At 40.4% G+C, this 19298-nt stretch overlaps 1 protein-coding gene across 3 annotated transcripts in view; it reads left to right on the forward strand.

Moving 5' to 3' along the window:
• Positions 1 to 19298, forward strand: part of CMYA5 (cardiomyopathy associated 5) — a 113415-nt gene that overhangs the window by 87806 nt on the left and 6311 nt on the right. For all 3 annotated transcript variants that reach the window (XM_082374639.1, XM_082374637.1, XM_082374638.1), the window contains exons 10-11: positions 15925 to 16058; positions 17337 to 17436. In XM_082374639.1, the coding sequence (XP_082230765.1) occupies positions 15925 to 16058; positions 17337 to 17436 (234 nt within the window). The remainder of the gene's footprint in view (positions 1 to 15924; positions 16059 to 17336; positions 17437 to 19298) is intronic.

Consider the following 19298-nt stretch of genomic DNA (forward strand, 5'->3'; position numbering starts at 1 on the left):
ATAATCTTGTTGATCCATTGGTTACATAACCCTTACATACATTTTAGGTTCTATGCAAAACCCCTGTTCTAAATCAGATGCAAAAAGAAAAGAAAACAAAACACAAAAGAAACCCCACAAAAAACTGGGTAAGGACAGGAACCTTATCTATGCAGCTGTTTATTAAAGGTCTATTTAATGAGTGAACGAGTAGATGAATGATGGCATTAGCTGGTCTCCTTTTGCCCTTGCCAACTCCAAGTCCTCTAACTGGCTGGAATCTCTAGCAGAGGAGAGATGGGGAACCCAACAGGACTAAGAACTAAACGAATTTACATCTCTTTCTCACCCTCAATCCCTGAAAAGACAGACAGCCTTAAAAGCTCTGGTCTGGAGTGGGAAGAGAAGTTGAAATGAAAAGGGAGAAAAGGATGAGTAATATGAAATTGCACATACACACATGGAGGGCATTGATTACCCTTTAGATTAGGGAGGCTAAGTTTGGTTGCCAGAACAGAAACACATCCATCTTCGGACCTGCATTCACTCTCCCGTATGACGGCCTCTAGAAATTCCAATCTAAGACCAAAGTTGCTGGTTAACCTCTCGGAGTAGGTGTTTGAATGCAATGTGCCTCCTGTGCTCCCGAGTTCCGTGATGTGGTGTCTGAAATAGCCGAGCAGTTGCCTCCATTCCATCATCCTCACAGAAGACACATTTGCATATTTTGGTGTGTGGGCACCGCGGCTCTGTCCCAGCAGTCGGCCCCTACTGGGCTTGGGGGTGGGCGGGAGTGACAATCCCCGGCTTGTGTGCGGGGGCTGAGGGAGCTCCTACTCACCCTTTCCTGTTTTTCTTTGAATGCTCTCCTCAGGTTGGGTGGGCTCAAAACACTTTCAAAAAATTTCCACCGCTCTGCTGTTTCCTCAGCTGTTCTGTCTCTCCTGTGTGGAAAGAAGTCAGCAGAACTGTGGGTGGAGGAGGGAAAACTGAGAGAAATATAGTACAGGGCTTAGCTGTGTAGGCTGTGCAGAAAGAAGCTGTGTACTGAATGACAAATCTGTGAGACTCAATACGCCACAGAAGTGGTTGGTAGTGAACTTCCTGCTCCCTAGCCCCGGCCAAGACTGTGGGCAGGGAGACCCTCCCGGGCCACTCTCCCTGGGAGCCTCCCCAGGGTGGGTGGGGCTCTGGGTGCTGGACTCGTGAGCTCCTGTTCTTCCTGCTTCTAGCTTTTGGGGTTACACGTGATGGGACAGGAACAGGATTGTCTGTCACAGCTGGGTATTCTAGCTGGGGACGACTGCCACTTTGTCCATATAATAAGGACAAATAAGGGTGAATTTCCTAATGAACTTAGTGCCTGAGCAGGAGATGAAGAATCCCGGAATTTTTTCTTTTTAAAAAGTTTTTACGAAGCTTTCAGCTGGAGAGGTGAGGACTGACCATACGGTCAAGGGCAAATGATTTGACCTTCTCCACAACCTATGGGTAAAAGAGGCAGTCATTCCTGCCCCGTGCTTGCTTCACAAGGTGACAGGAAGGCCAACTGACACGACTGGGGGAAAATGCGTTGAGTAATTAAGAGGTAATAGACAATCTTCATATGGTATTGTTTTCCTGACCCAAGTTGTAATATTCCTCTTCAGGGAGCCCTTGGGAGAGGGAGTTACTGGAAGATAATCCATCCCCCACTCCCACTGAAATTCTTGGCATTCAGCTTTTTCTAAATGAATTTTCTTCCCAAATGAATCTGACTTAACTTTGATCATTTAAAATCCTATACACCTCCTGGTTGTATAGTAAAACCTCAGTCAGTTTTTCAGTGGAAAAACAGCCTATTCCTTCACTTCTAACTTATGATCTGTCAATTTCCAAAAGTATTCTAGTTCACAGTAAAAGACCCAGGCATGCTAGAGCCACCAAAAACAACCCTGTAAGAGCAAGAGCCAGATAATGCAGAAGGAGATTGTATCAGAAGGCATAGGTTAAGAACAGTACCTCAACGGAACATGCAATTTAAATATGAACTTCCTGGCAGCTGAAGTGAAAACAGGAGAGTGGAGGAGAGAGCAAGAGGGAGAAAGACAGAGATTACATAACTCATCTTTTTTTTTAAAAAAAGGAAACACAGCACTTCACTAAGAGAGACAATTATATTTCTTGACATTCAGTTCTAAGATGAATTTTTCACGTAGATCTTTATATAAGGGCTATTGAACAAGATAGTAGTGATTGTCTTTAAGAGCAGTTTTACAAAAGATGCAAAAACATTCCCTATGTAACCATTTTTTAAATGGGCTCTGAAAGCACAATGTTAAATCGCCATTCTGTGCAGGCATTTCTATGGGACCCCAAGTAATTGTCCACCTATGTGACCTTTGAGTGGTAAAGGAGAGCTTAGAGAATCCAGAAGAATGAATGAATGTTACTAGGCTCCTGGGATTCTCTGCCTGAAATATAAATGGTATCATTCAAACTTTGGAGGGTAACTAGCTACAGAGAAAACAGAACTCCAGGATCCTTCTGCTGGAATCCTTTGGCTCTCTTTGATTTTGTGAGAGATTCTAATTACAGGAAAGCCTAAGTTCCGTGGGTCAGCAGGATTCAGCCCTCATGTTATGTTCCTATACTATTATGAACTAATAGTGATGTTTAGTTAACACTGAGTCTCATAATATCCTCATTTATCAAATGAAAAATAGTCCTGTTCAAAAATTTTTATCTACCAAGTTTAAAAAAAACCCAGAAGTCAGTATATAAAGAATTTTCTTCTTAATCTTGATTTAAGCAAAATTTTTCATCTTAAACAAAAAAATTCCATGTTTATGGTTAGTTAAGGTTTTATAAATGGCTTCCAATAGCTAAAACTATCTAGTTAGCTGCTCTTGTATTTCATGTTGTTTATGTTCTCATGGATTTTTCTTCTTTTTTCCTGTTTCTCCTGCCCACCCCTTCTCACCCCACACTATCTTATGATTATGTTTTTCAAACCTAACTGATCATAGAAAAACAACTGGGATGCTTGTTAGAGTTTATATTCACGGGCTCCTCTTAAGAGATTCTGATTCAGAAGGTCTACTGTGCCCAGGCAGGTATGGGGAACACTACTTTACTAGCTGATCCCCGTAGGGCCCAGCAGTGTGCTCCGTTCACAGTTCACATTAAATGGTGTTGATTGACTGGCTGAATGTTGGTGCTGCCAACAGTAAGAGCCCACTGTGTTTTTAAAAAACAATTCATACTTAGCCATCTGTTGTGCACTGCCGTGACAGCACCATCTGTAGGCTGCTTCCAGGAGTCACGGCACCGGGTTCCTCCATATTGTTTGTACACATGCTGCCCCCTTTTCCTGGGAGAAAACATGTTTAGACCCAGGTATTAGACATGGCAGTGCAGAGGATAGCCACTGCTTGTGGTGACCAGCCCCTCAGCTTACCTTGAGCACATGTACACCCCTTCCTTCCATCCAACACAAATTGTTGAATTATAAAATTCCGAGAGAAGTTACTTTACAGAGTTCCAACTAATGTTTGCATTTTGCAAACACGTTCAGCCAACTCCTGAACTTGTAATATAGCTCTACAAGTAAATTGTTTAATTAATTTTGGATAGATGATACATACATATGGTACAAATTCAAAAGATACAAAAAGGAATACAGTGAAAATTGTCTCCTTTCTATCTATACTTCATTTACTTAGTTCTCCTCCCCAGAGAAATTTACTGTTATCTGATTCATATTTATCTTTTAAGATAGTCTGTGCATACACAGCATCTATATTTTTTCCACAAATGGTAGCATACTATATATATTTCTACCACCTTACTTTTCTTGTTTAAAAATATTTCCTGGTATCTCATATCAATACAAATGGAACTGCATCAGTTTTTTAAAAAACAATTCCATTGTAGTCTAAGACTATAATTAATTTATTTGACCAGTTGAGAGGCACTTAAGTTGTTTCCATTCTCACAAAGAGTGCTGCAGAAAAAACTTTGTGCATATATCATTTCATACATGTGCAGGTATATCTGTAGGATAAATTCCTAGAAGTACCGTGATTGGTTAGAAGGTATGAACATTTTGAATTTTGATAGATATTACCAAATTGTCTCCATAGAGGCTGTAGCTGTTTACACTCTGGCTAGCAGCATGTAAGCGTGCTTGGTTCTTCATACCTTTGCCTACACAGAGTGTGATAAAACTTGACAGTTTGATAAGTAGAAAATGGAATCTTATTATAGTTTAATTGTGCATTTCTGTTATTAGGTTGAACATCTTTTTGTCTGTTTCAGACCCATGTACTTCCTTTTCTATGAACTGTTCATTTCCTTTACCCATTTTTTCCTGTTAGAGTGTAGTATTTTTTTCTTATTGATTTGTAGAAGCTCTTTGTTTTTTAAAGAACATTAGCCTTCATCTATGATATGAGTTGCAATTTAAAAATTTTTTGCCATATGTATTTTTTTTTTTTTTTGGCTTAAACAACAGATATTTATTTTCAATCCTGGAAGCTCAACATCCAAGATCAAAGTGTCTTCAGAGTTGATTTCTTCTGAGGCCTCTCTCTTTGGTTTGTAGATGACTGTTTTTTCTCTGTGTCTTCGTATGGTCCCTCTGTGTCTGTCTGTGTCCTAATCTCTTCTTCTTTTTTTAATACATCTTTATTAGAGTATAACTTCTTTACAATGTTGTGTTAGTTTCTGTTGTACAACAAAGTGAATCAGCTATATGTATACATATATCCCCCATCTCCTCCCTCTTGAGCCTCCCTCCCACCCCTCTAGGTCACCACAAAACACCAAGCTTATCTCCCTGTGCTATGCAGCAGCTTCCCACTAGCTATCTATTTTACATTTGGTAGTGTATATATGTCCATGCCACTCTCTCACTTTGTCATAGCTTACCCTTCCCCCTCCCTGTATCCTCAACTCCATTCTCTAGTAGGTCTGTGTCTTTACTCCCGTCTTGCCCTTAGGTTCTTCATGACCTTTTTTTCTTTTTTTTTAGATTCCATATATATGTGTTAGCATACGGTATTTGTTTTTCTCTTTCTGACTTACTTCACTCTATATGACAGACTCTAGGTCCATCCACCTCACTACAAATAACTCAATTTCATTTCTCTTTATGGCTGAGTAATATTCCATTGTATATATGTGCCACATCTTCTGTATCCATTCGTCTGCTGATGGACACTTAGGTTGCTTCCATGTCCTGGCTATTGTAAATAGAGCTGCAGTGAACATTTTGGTACATGACTCTTTTTGAATTATGGTTTTCTCGGGGTATATGCCCAGTAGTGGGATTGCTGGGTCGTATGGTAGTTCTATTTTTAGTTTCTTAAGGAACCTCCATACTGTTCTCCATAGTGGCTGTATCAATTTACATTCCCACCAACAGTGCAAGAGGGTTCCCTTTTCTCCACACCCTCTCCAGCATTTATTGTTTCTAGATCTTTTGATGATGGCCATTCTGAACGGTGTGAGATGACATCTCATTTTAGTTTTGATTTGCATTTCTCTAATGATTAATGATGTTGAGCATTCTTTCATGTGTTTGTTGGCAATCTGTATACCTTCTTTGGAGAAATGTCTATTTAGGTCTTCTGCCCATTTTTGGATTGGGTTGGTTGTTTTTTTAATATTGAGCTGCATGAGCTGCTTGTAAATTTTGGAGATTAATCCTTTGTCAGTTGCTTCATTTGCAAATATTTTCTCCCATTCTGAGGGTTGTCTTTTCGTCTTGTTTATGGTTTCCTTTGCTGTGCAAAAGCATTTAAGTTTCATTAGGTCCCATGTGTTTATTTTTGTTTTTATTTCCACTTCTCTAGGAGGTGGGTCAAAAAGATCTTGCGGTGATTTATGTCATGGAGTGTTCTACCTATGTTTTCCTCTAACAGTTTTATCATGTCTGGCCTTACATTTAGGTCTTTAATCCTTTTTGAGTTTCTTTTTGTGTATGGTGTTAGGAAGTGTTCTCATTTCATTCTTTTACATGTAGCTGTCCAGTTTTCCCAGCACCACTTATTGAAGAGGCTGTCTTTTCTCCACTGTATATTCTTGCCTCCTTTATCAAAGATAAGGTGACCATATGTGCGTGGGTTTATGTCTGGGCTTTCTATCCTGTTCCATTGATCTATATTTTTGTTTTTGTGCCAGTACCATACTGTCTTGATTACTATAGCTTTGTAGTATAGTCTGAAGTCAGGGAGCGTGATTCCTCCAGCTCCTTTTTTCTTTCTCAAGATTGCTTTGGCTATTCAGGGTCTTTTGTGTTTCCATACAAATTGTGACCTTTTTTGCTCTAGTTCTGTGAAAAATGCCATTGGTAGTTTGATAGGGATTACATTGAATCTGTAGATTGCTTTGGGTAGTATAGTCATGTTCACAATGCTGATTCTTCCGATCCAAGAACATGGTATATCTCTCCATCTGTTGGTATTATCTTTAATTTCTTTCATCAGTGTCTTATAATTTTCTGCATATAGGTCTTTTGTCTCCTTAGGTAGGTTTATGCCTAGATATTTTATTCTTTTTGTTGCAATGGTAAATGGGAGTGTTTTCTTAATTTCACTTTCAGATTTTTCATCATTACTGTATAGGAATGCAAGAGATTTCTGTGCATTAATTTTTGTATCCTGCTACTTTACCAAATTCATTGACTAGCTCTAGTAGTTTTCTGGTAGCGTCTTTAGGATTCTCTATGTATAGTATCATGTCATCTGCAAACAGTGACAGCTTTACTTCTTCTTTTCCAATATGTATTACTTTTATTTCTTTTTCTTCTCTGATTGCTGTGGCTAACACTTCCAAAACTATGTTGAATAATAGTGGTGAGAGTGGGCAACCTTGTCTTGTTCCTGATCTTAGTGGAAATGGTTTCAGTTTTTCACCATTGAGGACGATGTTGGCTGTGGGTTTGTCATATATGGCCTCTATTATGTTGAGGAAAGTTCCCTCTATGCCTACTTTCTGGAGGGTTTTTATCATAAATCGGTGTTATATTTTGTCGAAAGCTTGCTCTGCATCCATTGAGATGATCATATGGTTTTTCTCCTTCAATTTGTTAATATGCTGTATCACATTGATTGATTTGCATATATTGAAGAATGCTTGCATTCCTGAGATAAACCCCACTTGATCATGGTGTATGATCCTTTTAATGTGCTGTTGGATTCTGTTTGCTAGTATTTTGTTGAGAATTTTTGCATCTGTGTTCATCAATGATATTGGCCTGTAGTTTTCTTTCTTTGTGACATCTTTTTCTGGTTTTGGTATCAGGGTGATGGTGGCCTCGTAGAATGGGGAGTGTTCCTCCCTCTGCTATATTTTGGAAGAGTTTGAGAAGGATAGGTGTTAGCTCTTCTCTAAATGTTTGATAGAATTTGCCTGTGAAGCCATCTGGTCCTGGGCTTTTGTTTGTTGGAAGATTTTTAATCTCAGTTTCAATTTCAGTGCTTGTGATTAGTCTGTTCATATTTTCTATTTCTTCCTGGTTCAGTCTCGGCAGGTTGTGCATTTCTAAGAATTTGTCCATTTCTTCCAGGTTGTCCATTTTATTGGCATATAGTTGCTTGTAGTAATCTCTCATGAACCTTTGTATTTCTGCAGTGTCAGTTGTCACTTCTCCTCTTTCATTTCTAATTCTATTGATTTGAGTCTTCTCCCTTTTTTTCTTGATGAGTCTGGCTAATGGTTTATCAATTTTGTTTATCTTCTCAAAGAACCATCTTTTAGTTTTATTGATCCTTGCTGTCATTTCCTTCATTTCTTTTTCATTTATTTCCGATCTGGTCTTTATGATTTCTTTCCTTCTGCTAACTTTGGGGTATTTTTGTTCTTCTTTCTCTAATTGCTTTCGGTGTAAGGTTAGGTTGTTTATTTGAGATGTTTCTTTTTTCTTAAGGTATGATTGTATTGCTATAAACTTCCCTCATAACTGCTTTTGCTGCATCCCATAGGTTTTGGGTCGTCGTGTTTTCATTGTCATTTGTTTCTAGGTATTTTTTGATTTCCTCTTTGATTTCTTCAGTGATCTCTTCATTATTAAGCAGTGTATTGTTTAACCTCCATGTGTTTGTATTTTTAACAGATGTTTTCCTGTAATTGATATCTAGTCTCATGGCGTTGTGGTCAGAAAAGATACTTGATATGATTTCAATTTTCTTAAATTCACCAAGGCTTGATTTGTGACCAAAGATATGACCTATCCTGGAGAATGTTCCATGAGCACTTGAGAAGAATGTGTATTCTGTTGTTTTGGGATGGAATGTCCTATAAATATCAACTGAGTCCATCTTGTTTAATGTATCATTTAAAGCTTGTGTTTCCTTATTTATTTTCATATTGGATGATCTGTCCATTGATGAAAGTGGGGTGCTAAAGTTCCCTACTACGATTGTGTTACTGTTGATTTCCCCTTTTATGGCTGTTAGTATTTGCCTTATATATTGAGGTGCTCCTGTGTTGGGTGCATAAATATTTACAATTGTTATATCTTCTTCTTGGATTGATCCCTTGATCATTATGTAGTGTCCTTCCTTGTCTCTTGTAATAGTCTTTGTTTTAAAGTCTATTTTGTCTGATATGAGAATTGCTACTGCAGGTTTCTTTTGATTTCCATTTGCATGGAATATCTTTTTCCATTCCCTCACTTTCAGTCTGTATGTGTCCCTAGGTCTGAAATGGGTCTCTTGTAGAGAGCATATATACGGGTCTTGTTTTTGTTTCCATTCAGCCAGCCTGTGTCTTTTGGTTGGAGCATTTAATCCATTTACATTTAAGGTAATTATAGATATGTATGTTCCTATTACCATTTTCTTAGATATTTTGTGTTTGTTATTGTAGGTGTTTTCCTTCTCCTGTGTTTCTTGCCTAGAGAATTTCCTTTAGCATTTGTTGTAAAGCTGGTTTGGTGGTGCTGAATTCTCTTAGCTTTTGCTTGTTTGTAAAGGTTTAATTTCTCTGTCAAATCTGAATGAGATCCTTGCTGGGTGGAGTAATCTTGGTTGTAGGTTTTTCTCCTTCATCACTTTAAGTTTGTCCTGACACTCCCTTCTGGCTTGCAGAGCTTCTGCTGAAAGATCAGCTGTTAACCTTATGGGTATTCCCTTGTGAGTTATTTGTTGTTTTTCCCTTGCTGCTTTTAATATGTTTTCTTTGTATTTAATTTTTGATAGTTTGATTAATATGTGTCTTGACATGTTTCTCCTTGGGTTTATCCTTTATAGGACTCTCTGTGCTTCCTAGATTTGATTATCTATTTCCTTTCCCATATTAGGGAAGTTTTCAACTATAATCTCTTCAAATATTTTCTCAGTCCCTTTCTTTTTCTCTTCTTCTTCTGGGACCCTTATAATTCGAATGTTGGTGTGTTTAATGTTGTCCCAGAGGTCTCTGAGACTGTCCTCAATTCTTTTCATTCTTTTTTCTTTATTCTGCTCTGTGGTAGTTACTTCCACTATTTTATCTTCCAGGTCACTTATCCGTTCTTCTGCCTCAGTTATTCTGCTATTGATCCCTTCTAGAGAATTTTTAATTTCATTTATTGTGTTGCTCATCACTGTTTGTTTGCTCTTTAGTTCTTCTAGGTCCTTGTTAAACATTTCTTGTATTTTCTCCATTCCATTTCCAAGATCTTGGATCATCTTTACTATCATTATTCTGAATTCTTTTTCAGGTAGACTGCCTGTTTCCTCTTAATTTGTTAGGTCTGGTGGGTTTTTGCCTTGCTCCTTTATCTGCTATAAGTTTCTCTGTCTTCTCATTTTGCTTAACTTACTGTGTTTGGGGTCTTCTTTTCGCAGGCTTCAGGTTCGTAGTTCCCGTTTTTTTTGTTGTGTGTCCCCAGTGACTAAGGTTAGTTCATTTGGTTGTGTAGGCTTCCTGGTGGAGGGGACTGGTGCCTGTGTTCTGGTGGATGAGGCTGGATCTTGTCTTTCTGGTGGGCAGGTCCACGTCTGGTGGTGTGTTTTGGTGTGTCTGTGGCCTCATTATGATTTTAGGCAGCCTCTCTGCTAATGGATGGGGTTGTGTTCCTGTCTTGCTAGTTATTTGGCATAGGGTGTCCAGCACTGTAGCTTGCTGGTCGTTGAGTGGAGCTGGGTCTTGGCATTGAGATGGAGATCTCTGGGAGATTTTCGCCTTTTGATATTACATGGAGCTGGGAGGTCTCTTGTGGACCAGTGTCCTGAAGTTGGCTCTCCCACCTCAGAGGCACAGCCCTGACTCCCGTCTGGAGCACCAAGAGCCTGTCCTCCACACGGCTCAGAATAAAAGGGAGAAAAAAAAAGAAGGAAAGATAGAAGAAGATAAAATAAAATAAAGTTATTAAAATAAGAAAATAGTTATTAAAAAAATTTTTTAAGTAATAAAAAAAGAAAGAAGAAAGAGAGAAAGAAGAGAGCAACCAAACCGAAAAACAAATCCACCAATGATAACAAGTGCTGAAAAGTATACTAAAACAAAAGAAAACAAACAAACAAAAACAGACAGAGAGAACCCTAGGACAAATGGTAAAAACAAAGCTATACAGACAAAATCACACACAGAAGCATACACATACACACTCACAAAAAGAGATAAAGGGAAAAAAATGTATATGTCGTTGCTCCCAAAGTCCACCTCCTCAATTTGGGATGATTCATTGTCTATTCAGGTGTTCCACAGATGCAGGGTACATCAAGTTGTTTGTGGAGCTTTAATCCGCTGATTCTGAGGCTGCTGGGAGAAATTTCCCTTTCTCTTCTTTGTTCGCAGAGCTCCTGGGGTTCAGCTTCGCATTTGGACCCGCCTCTGCGTGTAGGTCGCCTGAGGGCGTCTGTTCCCCGCCCAGACAGGACGGGGTTAAAGGAGCAGCTGCTTCGGGGGCTCTGGCTCACTCAGGCCGGGGGGAGGGAGGGGTACGGAGGAGGCGGGGCGAGCCTGCAGCGGCAGAGGCCGGCATGACGTTGCAGCAGCCTGAGGCGCGCCATGCATTCTCCCGGGGAAGTTGTCCCTGGATCACGGGACCCTGGCAGTGGCGGGCTGCACAGGCTCCCAGGAGGGGAGGTGTGGAGAGTGACCCGTGCTCGCACACAGGCTTCTTGGTGGCGGCAGCAGCAGCCTTAGCATCTCATGCCCATCTCTGGGGTCCGCGCTGATACCTGCGGCTCACGCCGTCTCTGGAGCTCCTTTAAGCAGCGCTCTTAATCCCCTCTCCTCGCGCACCAGGAAACAAAGAGGCAAGAAAAAGTCTCTTGTCTCTTCGGCAGCTCCAGACTTTTTCCCGGACTCCCTGCCGGCTAGCTGTGGTGCACTAACCCCTTCAGGCTGTGTTCACACAGCCCACCCCAGTCCTCTCCCTGCGATCCGACTGAAGCCCGAGCCTCAGCTCCCAGCCCCCGCGCACCCCGGCGGGTGAGCAGACAAGCTTCTCGGGCTGGTGAGTGCTGCTCGGCGCCGAGCCTCTGTGCGGGAATCTCTCCGCTTTGCCCTCCGCACCCCTGTGGCTGCGCTCTCCTCCGTGGCTCCGAAGCTTCCCCCCTCTGCCACCCGCAGTCTCCGCCCGCGAAGGGGCTTCCTAGTGTGTGGAAACCTTTCCTCCTTCACAGCTCCCTCCCACTGGTGCAGGTCCCGTCCCTATTCTTTTCTCTCTGTTTTCTCTTTTTTCTTTTGCCCTACCCAGGTACGTGGGGGGTTTCTTGCCTTTTGGGAGGTCTGAGGTCTTCTGCCAGCGTTCAGTAGGTGTTCTGTAGGAGTTGTTCCACATGTAGATGTATTTCTGATGTATTTGTGGGGAGGCAGGTGATCTCCACATCTTACTCTTCCGCCATCTTAAAGCTCCTCTCCATACGTATTTTTTATTGTTAACGTTAGTTTAGTTCTACTTTCAGGAGGAATTATACAGTAGGGAATCCAACTTTATTTTTTCTACTATGGCTATGCCGCTGTGCCAGCAAGAAAACCCATCATTTTCCCTTCTGATTTGAAATACTTCCATTATTATATACTAAAGAACCTATGTATTTGGCTCTATTCCTCACCTTTATAATCTATTCCATTGACCCATCTATTTATGCCCTAGTACCATGATGTTTTTATTATTATAGCTTTATAATTTTAGAATTCATGTAGGTTAGGTTGCCCCTTCATGACTTTTTTTTTTTTTTTGCTATTTGCTAGTTTATTTTTCATATGATCTTTAGAATCAGACTGTGTAGTCACCTCTACTCCCCTGCCCCTGACAATTTGGTATTTTTAGAGATCATGTTAAATTGATAGATTAATTTAGGGAGTATTAAAATTTTTGTGATGTTGCATTTTTGTACCCAAGAACTGATATGCCTTTCCTTTTAGTCAAGTCTTTTGTGTGCTTTCCTTCAGTACCATTTTCAAAAATATTTTTCATATAAATCTTATATACTTTTGTTATGTTTGCCACTATTCTAAATAAGATCTTTCTTTTGCTTTATCTTCTATCTAGTTGTTATTTGTATATGAACGATTTTGATTTCTTATATTAGTTTCACATCTAGCTATTCCACTAAATTCTGAGTTTTTTGTCTGGTTTTCTTAGGTTTTCTAGATAGCAGTCATATCATCTGCAAATGGTAATAATTTTACCTCTACTTCCCAATTTTTTTTAACCTCATGTCTGTCTCTCTGACTTAATGGGAATGCTTTTAGTATTTTCCCGTTAAGCATTAAGTCCCTAAAGGTTTTTTCTTCATAAAGATCCGTTTCAATTCCCATGTGAAATATCAATAATTCTTGCCCCATTGTCTGTGGTTAGTTGTGGCAAACTTTTCAATCATTCCTTGCAAAAATTAAAGAAGGAAAGGGCTCAGGCTAGAGAGGCTTTGTTATATTGGACAAACATCAGCCTCCTGGGGGCTTCCACTCGTTTCCTTCTGAAACAGCAGAAGAGGAGACCACTCTCATTTACATTGCAGCCCTTCAGACTTCTGAGGAGACAGTGGGTCTCCTTTGAATCATTTCTCTCTGCCTTACAGCATTGGAGTTTAACAAATGTCCTTTGTCCTACCAATGAGGAAGCCAAGTGTCCTTTGAAGACCTGCTGGGTGCAGAGCTCTGTGATCAAACCCCACAGCATGCTTATGCCCTACCAGCAATCAGCTAATTCGCTGTGTCAGGTTTCCTAGATGCTTCCTTGTCCTCACATTCCCGGAACCTCCACATATAAAGCCTTCCCTTTCCATTGGACTATGATACTTGTAGGGAGGATCCCACACTTATGACCCAAAGTGAGACCCTTTGAGTCAAATTTCTTATTGCCTTTTGAATTTTATTACTGGCTCTAGACTTCTAACATCGTCAGGTTAGTCACATTATTGATAAAGCTGAAATCTCTTCTTACCTAAGCATCAACAACTTGCTGTGGTTCCATTTGCTGTCTAATCACTTACCTCAGTTTGGATATTCTGTGAATTTGAATTCTACTCCAAACTATGCAAAACTTATTATAACTCATGTGGTTTCAGTTGCAATTATGACAAGTTTTTGGTTTTGAAATTAAAAAATCATAATCTATGGAAGAGTGTCACTCTTCAGATTTCAAATTCCAAAATTTTTGAAGTTTTCATTTGGCTAAACAGCAGGGACAGCTGACATGAAGGCTTTTATGACATTCAAGTGAGGTCAGACAATAAATAGACATGGAAATGAACCATTCATAGCTGAGCTTTTTTTGCTTTGTTCTTGGTGCTTGAGCATAAGACAGAAAGTTATAAACAATAAAACTATCATATTTCATATTATTTTCATTTTCATGCCTGGTGCTTTTATAGAGTCAGCGAGGGCATTAGGCATATTTGTCACGTCTGCATGACATGTTCACGCACTGAAAGCAGATCTTATCCCATATATTGGCTTCTGTACCATGTAAACTTTTATTCTTTAAATGACTAATAAGACATAGCATACAATTGACTATATATATGGAATTTCCTCCTTGACAGACTTCATAAAATTTAAGAGCAAAACTTACCCCAAAAACAGCATCCTTGGCATCTAACAATTGCATTATCACAAAATGAAACCTATATGTTCTGTCCAGTTTTTAGAGATGAAATTTCCTCACCTCTCCTTGTCACTTACCCCTCAAGCAGGGACAGGGCCTGGGCACATGATAAGTGATCAATAAATATTTATTTGATGAGTGGATGAAGTCTGAAATTCAGTTCAGATCTGAGTGTGCTTATTGAGACAATAAGCTTGTTATAATTAATGTACATTGAAAACATCTCTTCAGTCATCAACGCAAATAAGATCAGCAATACATCTACCCCAGAATAATAATCTAGATATTAGTTGGGAAATGCATTCTCAGTCATAGGACCTGGTTTTTTTTGTTAATAATTTGAAGCATTATTAGTTGTCAGTGGACATGTGGCTCAATCCATGCATTCTCCATGCATCTAAAGATAGTACTCTCTGAGGACCTGCTCAGGTGGTAAGTTCTGAAATAACAACCAGTAAGGTTTGGGGAGTTTGTACTGACCTTTTCCAGATGCAGGCAGTAAATAGCCAATATACAAATAGACCCAGGCTTCTCCCCTCCCTGCCCCCTCCTGCTGAGGAACACACTGTGAGTTTTCTGTGCTTTTAGACATGGGGCTTTGATGGGGGAGGGACTGTTACTCTGTACAGATTTTCTGCTTCTAAAAAGTCTAAGTTCTTCTGTTTTCTGGGTCAATGATACTTTTTCCTTCTCCTGGTTCTCCATGGTATTCTCTAAGGTAGGTACTGAGAATGAAGTAAGTCAACAGAAGTAGAAATAACCTGAAAACAAAAATCAATCTGAGAATGAACACTGACCACTCTTTGATTCTAATGACTTTGTGTACCTTCATTAATAATAAAACAAACACAAAGAAAATAAAAAACAAACAAAGCAAACAAACAGATTAAAAAAAACCCGCATCTCCCTCTGAGAATGAACTTGAAAGCTATTGTACTATTGTTTTCAATGACTAGTATCCAATGCACATCTAACAGGAACAGGATTCTGATTCTTTAGTACTCAGATTAGGACTTCTTTTATTAGTAAGGAGCCTAACTTGTAACTCTCTCCAAAGCTTCTCCAAATGGAGGCTAAAAGAAAGAGCACTTGTATACTTTATTTGTATAAATGCTCTAGGACATGATATCAAGCAGATACAAGAGAATGGAAAAGAGGCACAAAAATTATTCCAGCTCATTGGCAAGTTCAGAGCTCCAATCTTCAAATCCAACAAGTCCATTTGTGCTTAAATGGTTGGGCTGTTACAGTGTTCTTGCCAAGCCTGCTGCCATTTAGATACCACGACCAGCACTTTTCTTTTAATGTAAATGGGAGGTTTAGGAACAGCAGCTTTGGGGATTTTATTTGGCAATTAGAATTCTCTTTTCTCTCCAGGATTAAGTTTGCTCTAAAGGATATTGTCTTCTTTAGAGATATTCAGTTTCTATAACTTGGCTGGCTTTGGCATGATGACCATGTACAAAATCAACACTCACCTTAAGTTTTCCACTATTCAGGATCTGTCGATGAGATGGTGTCTTTTGCATTATAGATTGGTTTAATATCTTAATCCACAAGTGCCCTCTCAGCCAAAATTTGATAAAGAAAACAATATATGCTTGGGGACTCATTAACCGCAAAATTAGTCTATTTTCTGAATTAAAAAAAAAAAGTTTGGTTGGCTCTATTGCAAAGAGCATTCTGGAAGGCACAATATTGGACAAAAGTTGACCAAGGTAGAAATGATTTGATAAAGTAAACTTAGTGGACAATGGCCATTTTATAAAATCTGGCTTGCTAACTCAGTGGTCATAAAAAGGGAAAAATAAGTGATTTGTTGTTAATAAAAGATGTTCATTCACTACAGGATTGAAATATGATGAGTTGTTTAGCATATAGGGTTATATTTAAAATTATTATTTTCCCTTCATATTTAGATCTTTCTCTGGAATTAAAGGACTCCAACTGAAAGTTAACCTCCAACCCAATGACAATTACTTTTTCTACGTGAAAGCCATCAGTGCATTTGGGACAAGTGAACAGAGTGAAGCTGCCCTCATTTCCACCAGAGGTACCTTCTCCTTTGCACACAGAGAACTATTTCCAAGCATTCCCATTCCTTCCCTTCTACAACCCAGAGAAGATATCCTAGAGGGCCACTTCTTCACGCTCCCAACCTGCTGGCAGGGCTAGGTTTTTGGCATGAGGACCCAAGATTGGCCAAAGGTCAAGGTGTTTCTTTTGTTTTTCTGGTTTAAGACATTCTCAACCTTGGCCACCCATTAGCAATCAGTCCAGGTGCTTAAGAAAATACTGATGTGGGGATCCCACTCCTGGAGATCCTGGTCTAAGTTACCTGGATATGGGCTCTGACAAGTGTTTTAAATCTCCTCAGATGATTCTTGTTTGGTTCACAATGTGCTATAGTTTGTGGGTATGTTTTGATAGTGTGTGTATGTTGGGGGAAGAGTAGGATGAGGATAGTCTTATTTTATTACACTGTGAACTCTATGAACAAGCTTCTAGTCTTATTCTTCTGTTTATTTTCCATGCCTAGCACATGGTTTGTGCCCATTCATGTTTGTTGAATGAATGAATGAGTGAGCAACTCAAGAAAGTGATGAAACTGTTCAAGGGCATTTTGGGGAAAATACCCATGATGGTGCCAACAAAAAAAATGCAAGGCTGTTCTCAATTATTGTGAAAAGAAATGAGGAGTGGAAAAATGATCATTTTATTATCTTACGCTAGACCCAAAGATGGCAAGATTGAGGGTGACACATTACGTGATTTGCTTAACCAGCAAAAACTTGTGGACGCACCTTGGGTGTGATGTGGTTAGGGCCAGCCTGATGTTTATAAAGCGAGGGCATGAGGGCTGTCTGTCCAGAAGTGTGTTCCCTGCAGTCCCAAATGGTGCCTGTACCATCCACTGTTAGAACCACTCCTGGAGGTTAGACCAGTGCATCTTCAAACTTCAATGTGCACGTGAATCTCCCAAGGAGCTTGTTAAAATACCGATTGTGGTTCAGGAGGTCTGGGGCAGGCCCGAGATTCTGCATTTCTAACTAGTTTCCAGGTGAGGTAGGTAGGTGCTGCTGGTGCAGGGAGCATACTTTGCATAATAGAGTGAGCGCTAGTACGGGAGAAGCACACTGGGTGAGGTGACCAGCCACTGGTGTTCACTAGTCCTTATCACGGATGATATTTTGCTGTGGATCTGAAAACACTGAGCAGAGGATTTTGATGTTAGAAGCAAGGGAGACTACGATCTGAAATGCGGGGCTTGGCCCAGGGATAGCGCTCGACATTGCAGTCATGTTATAATCCTATTTTCTAACTACAATAGGAACGAGATTTCTCCTGCTGAGGGAAACGGCTCACCCCGCTCTGCAGATTTCCTCAGATGGGACGGTGATCAGCTTTGCTGAGAGGAGGCGGCTGACAGAGTAAGTAGGAGAAGAAAGCACAAGATGCCTCAGCAGGAGAGTCTTCTGAGGGTGTCACCTCGGTGTGGCCTCACCTGAGCACATTCTTGGTTTAGTGCACATGCCTGGCATGTGTGATATCGAGTGTAAATTGGTACACACACATACAGTTCAGTTATGGTTCGTTACTAGGGGGAAAGTGACAGAGATCGTTCAGACTTGTAGCAAGTGTCAATATCTTTATTGGAAATATAAGCACAGATGGTTTTGTTTAACACATAGGCTGTTTTAAGGTATTATCTCTGGTTCAATGAAAAAAGAGCCTGGGTTAATTCTTCTATTATTTCAACAGCAAACCAGATTTTGAATCTATCCACTTGAAAAGGAATAGAGGAGAATGACATTTTGTTGAGTTTCTGGTTCTGGCCACATGCAGGACTTTCAGGATCTTGCCCACCCCCCCACCCCCCACCATCCCCCAGAAGCTCCCACAAAAGGAAGCAGCAAAGTAAAGAAATCCGAAAACTGAGGGCACGGTGGGGAGATTGCTCTGCAATTTGCCTGCACTCTCTCGTGCTTATTTTGAGGGTCAAAATGGTCCAATGGGAGAAAGCACGTGAAAGGCTTTTGAAAACTGTAACCCATGTGAAACACGCTGCTGTTGGCACTGATGCGCCTGGGGTGCTCTCACAGTATAGCCCTGAGCCCACCAACGGCGACTTGTGCTGTTTTCCTCTCAGGCTGCTATTCATCTGTCAGTAGCTCAGCTCAGGTGTTACCAGCTTCTGGAAATGACCAAGCCTTTTCTGGGCCCTGGCACCCTTTGATCTTATCCGCAGAAAGGTCTGAGCTCTGGTGGAGTCGTTTGTCAGATGCTCCATTTTGACTAGTCCTCAAGCAACAGCCTCGTCTTCCGCATCTTTAATCTCCAGAATCTAGCCTGGGGCCCAGAACACTGGAGATGCTAAACGTGTACAAATGAGTGAATTCAGGGGAAAAAAAGATTTAAGAAATAGATTGGGCTTTTCTGTCTCTTTTGGATTTCTCAGAAGAATCAAAGAGAAAAGAAATAGATTGGAGGTTGGTAAGAGTTCATAGATAATAACTGATGATAATAACTGTAATGTATTTGATAGAATTTTATTTATTTATTATTAATCTGAAAATTAGCTCATAAATATCAGGCAGCTGGGCTTTGCTCCAGAGAGCAAGGACCCATCAGTAGCCCCCTCTCTGAAATGAGGTTGTTGGGTAAAGACACGAGAAAATGAAGTACATTCCTTTGCATTAATCACTTTCTCATCTGTTAAAGGGGAGAGGGAGAGGGTGCTGACTGAATATTAACGCTGCTTAAATTAAAAATGCTTCCTTGCTGTCTCAGCCATTTCAAAGCAAAATTGAGTAATTCATGCAAACAAGGTCACCCATCCGCAGTGGAAAGCGCTTTGGTTCACTTCACCATGTCTTGTACAAAAATAACTGAGGTGAGACAAAAAGAGACCTTTCGACAACCTCTCAGGTGTACCTGCTACCATCTAAAGAGGCCAGAGTCCCAAAGACTGTTGACCACAAGCCTCTGCGGAGCGCAAGCATTACACCTGGTTCATCCAGGTGTAACTCCGCTCTGCTCTGGCCTCCCCAGACCACTTGCTGTTCAGGAGCAGCACCTTTTTCGGTCTCTGTGCCCAGGAAAGTCAGCAGACACTGGAACTCATTGTGAGAGAAGGTTTTAGAGACTCCTTTTTGTGTATGTGCAAGTTTTGGAAGAAAACTTTGCAAGTCATGCTCTCTTGGAATTCTCCACCTGCCTCCCTTATACTTCCTCACTCTCTTTGAAAGCAGAGATTGTGCCATTTCTTTTTATCCTGCCATTATTCTAATTA

The sequence above is a fragment of the Balaenoptera borealis genome (assembly GCF_965194805.1).
Source record: "Balaenoptera borealis genome assembly, chromosome: 2".
Taxonomy (NCBI): domain Eukaryota; kingdom Metazoa; phylum Chordata; class Mammalia; order Artiodactyla; family Balaenopteridae; genus Balaenoptera; species Balaenoptera borealis.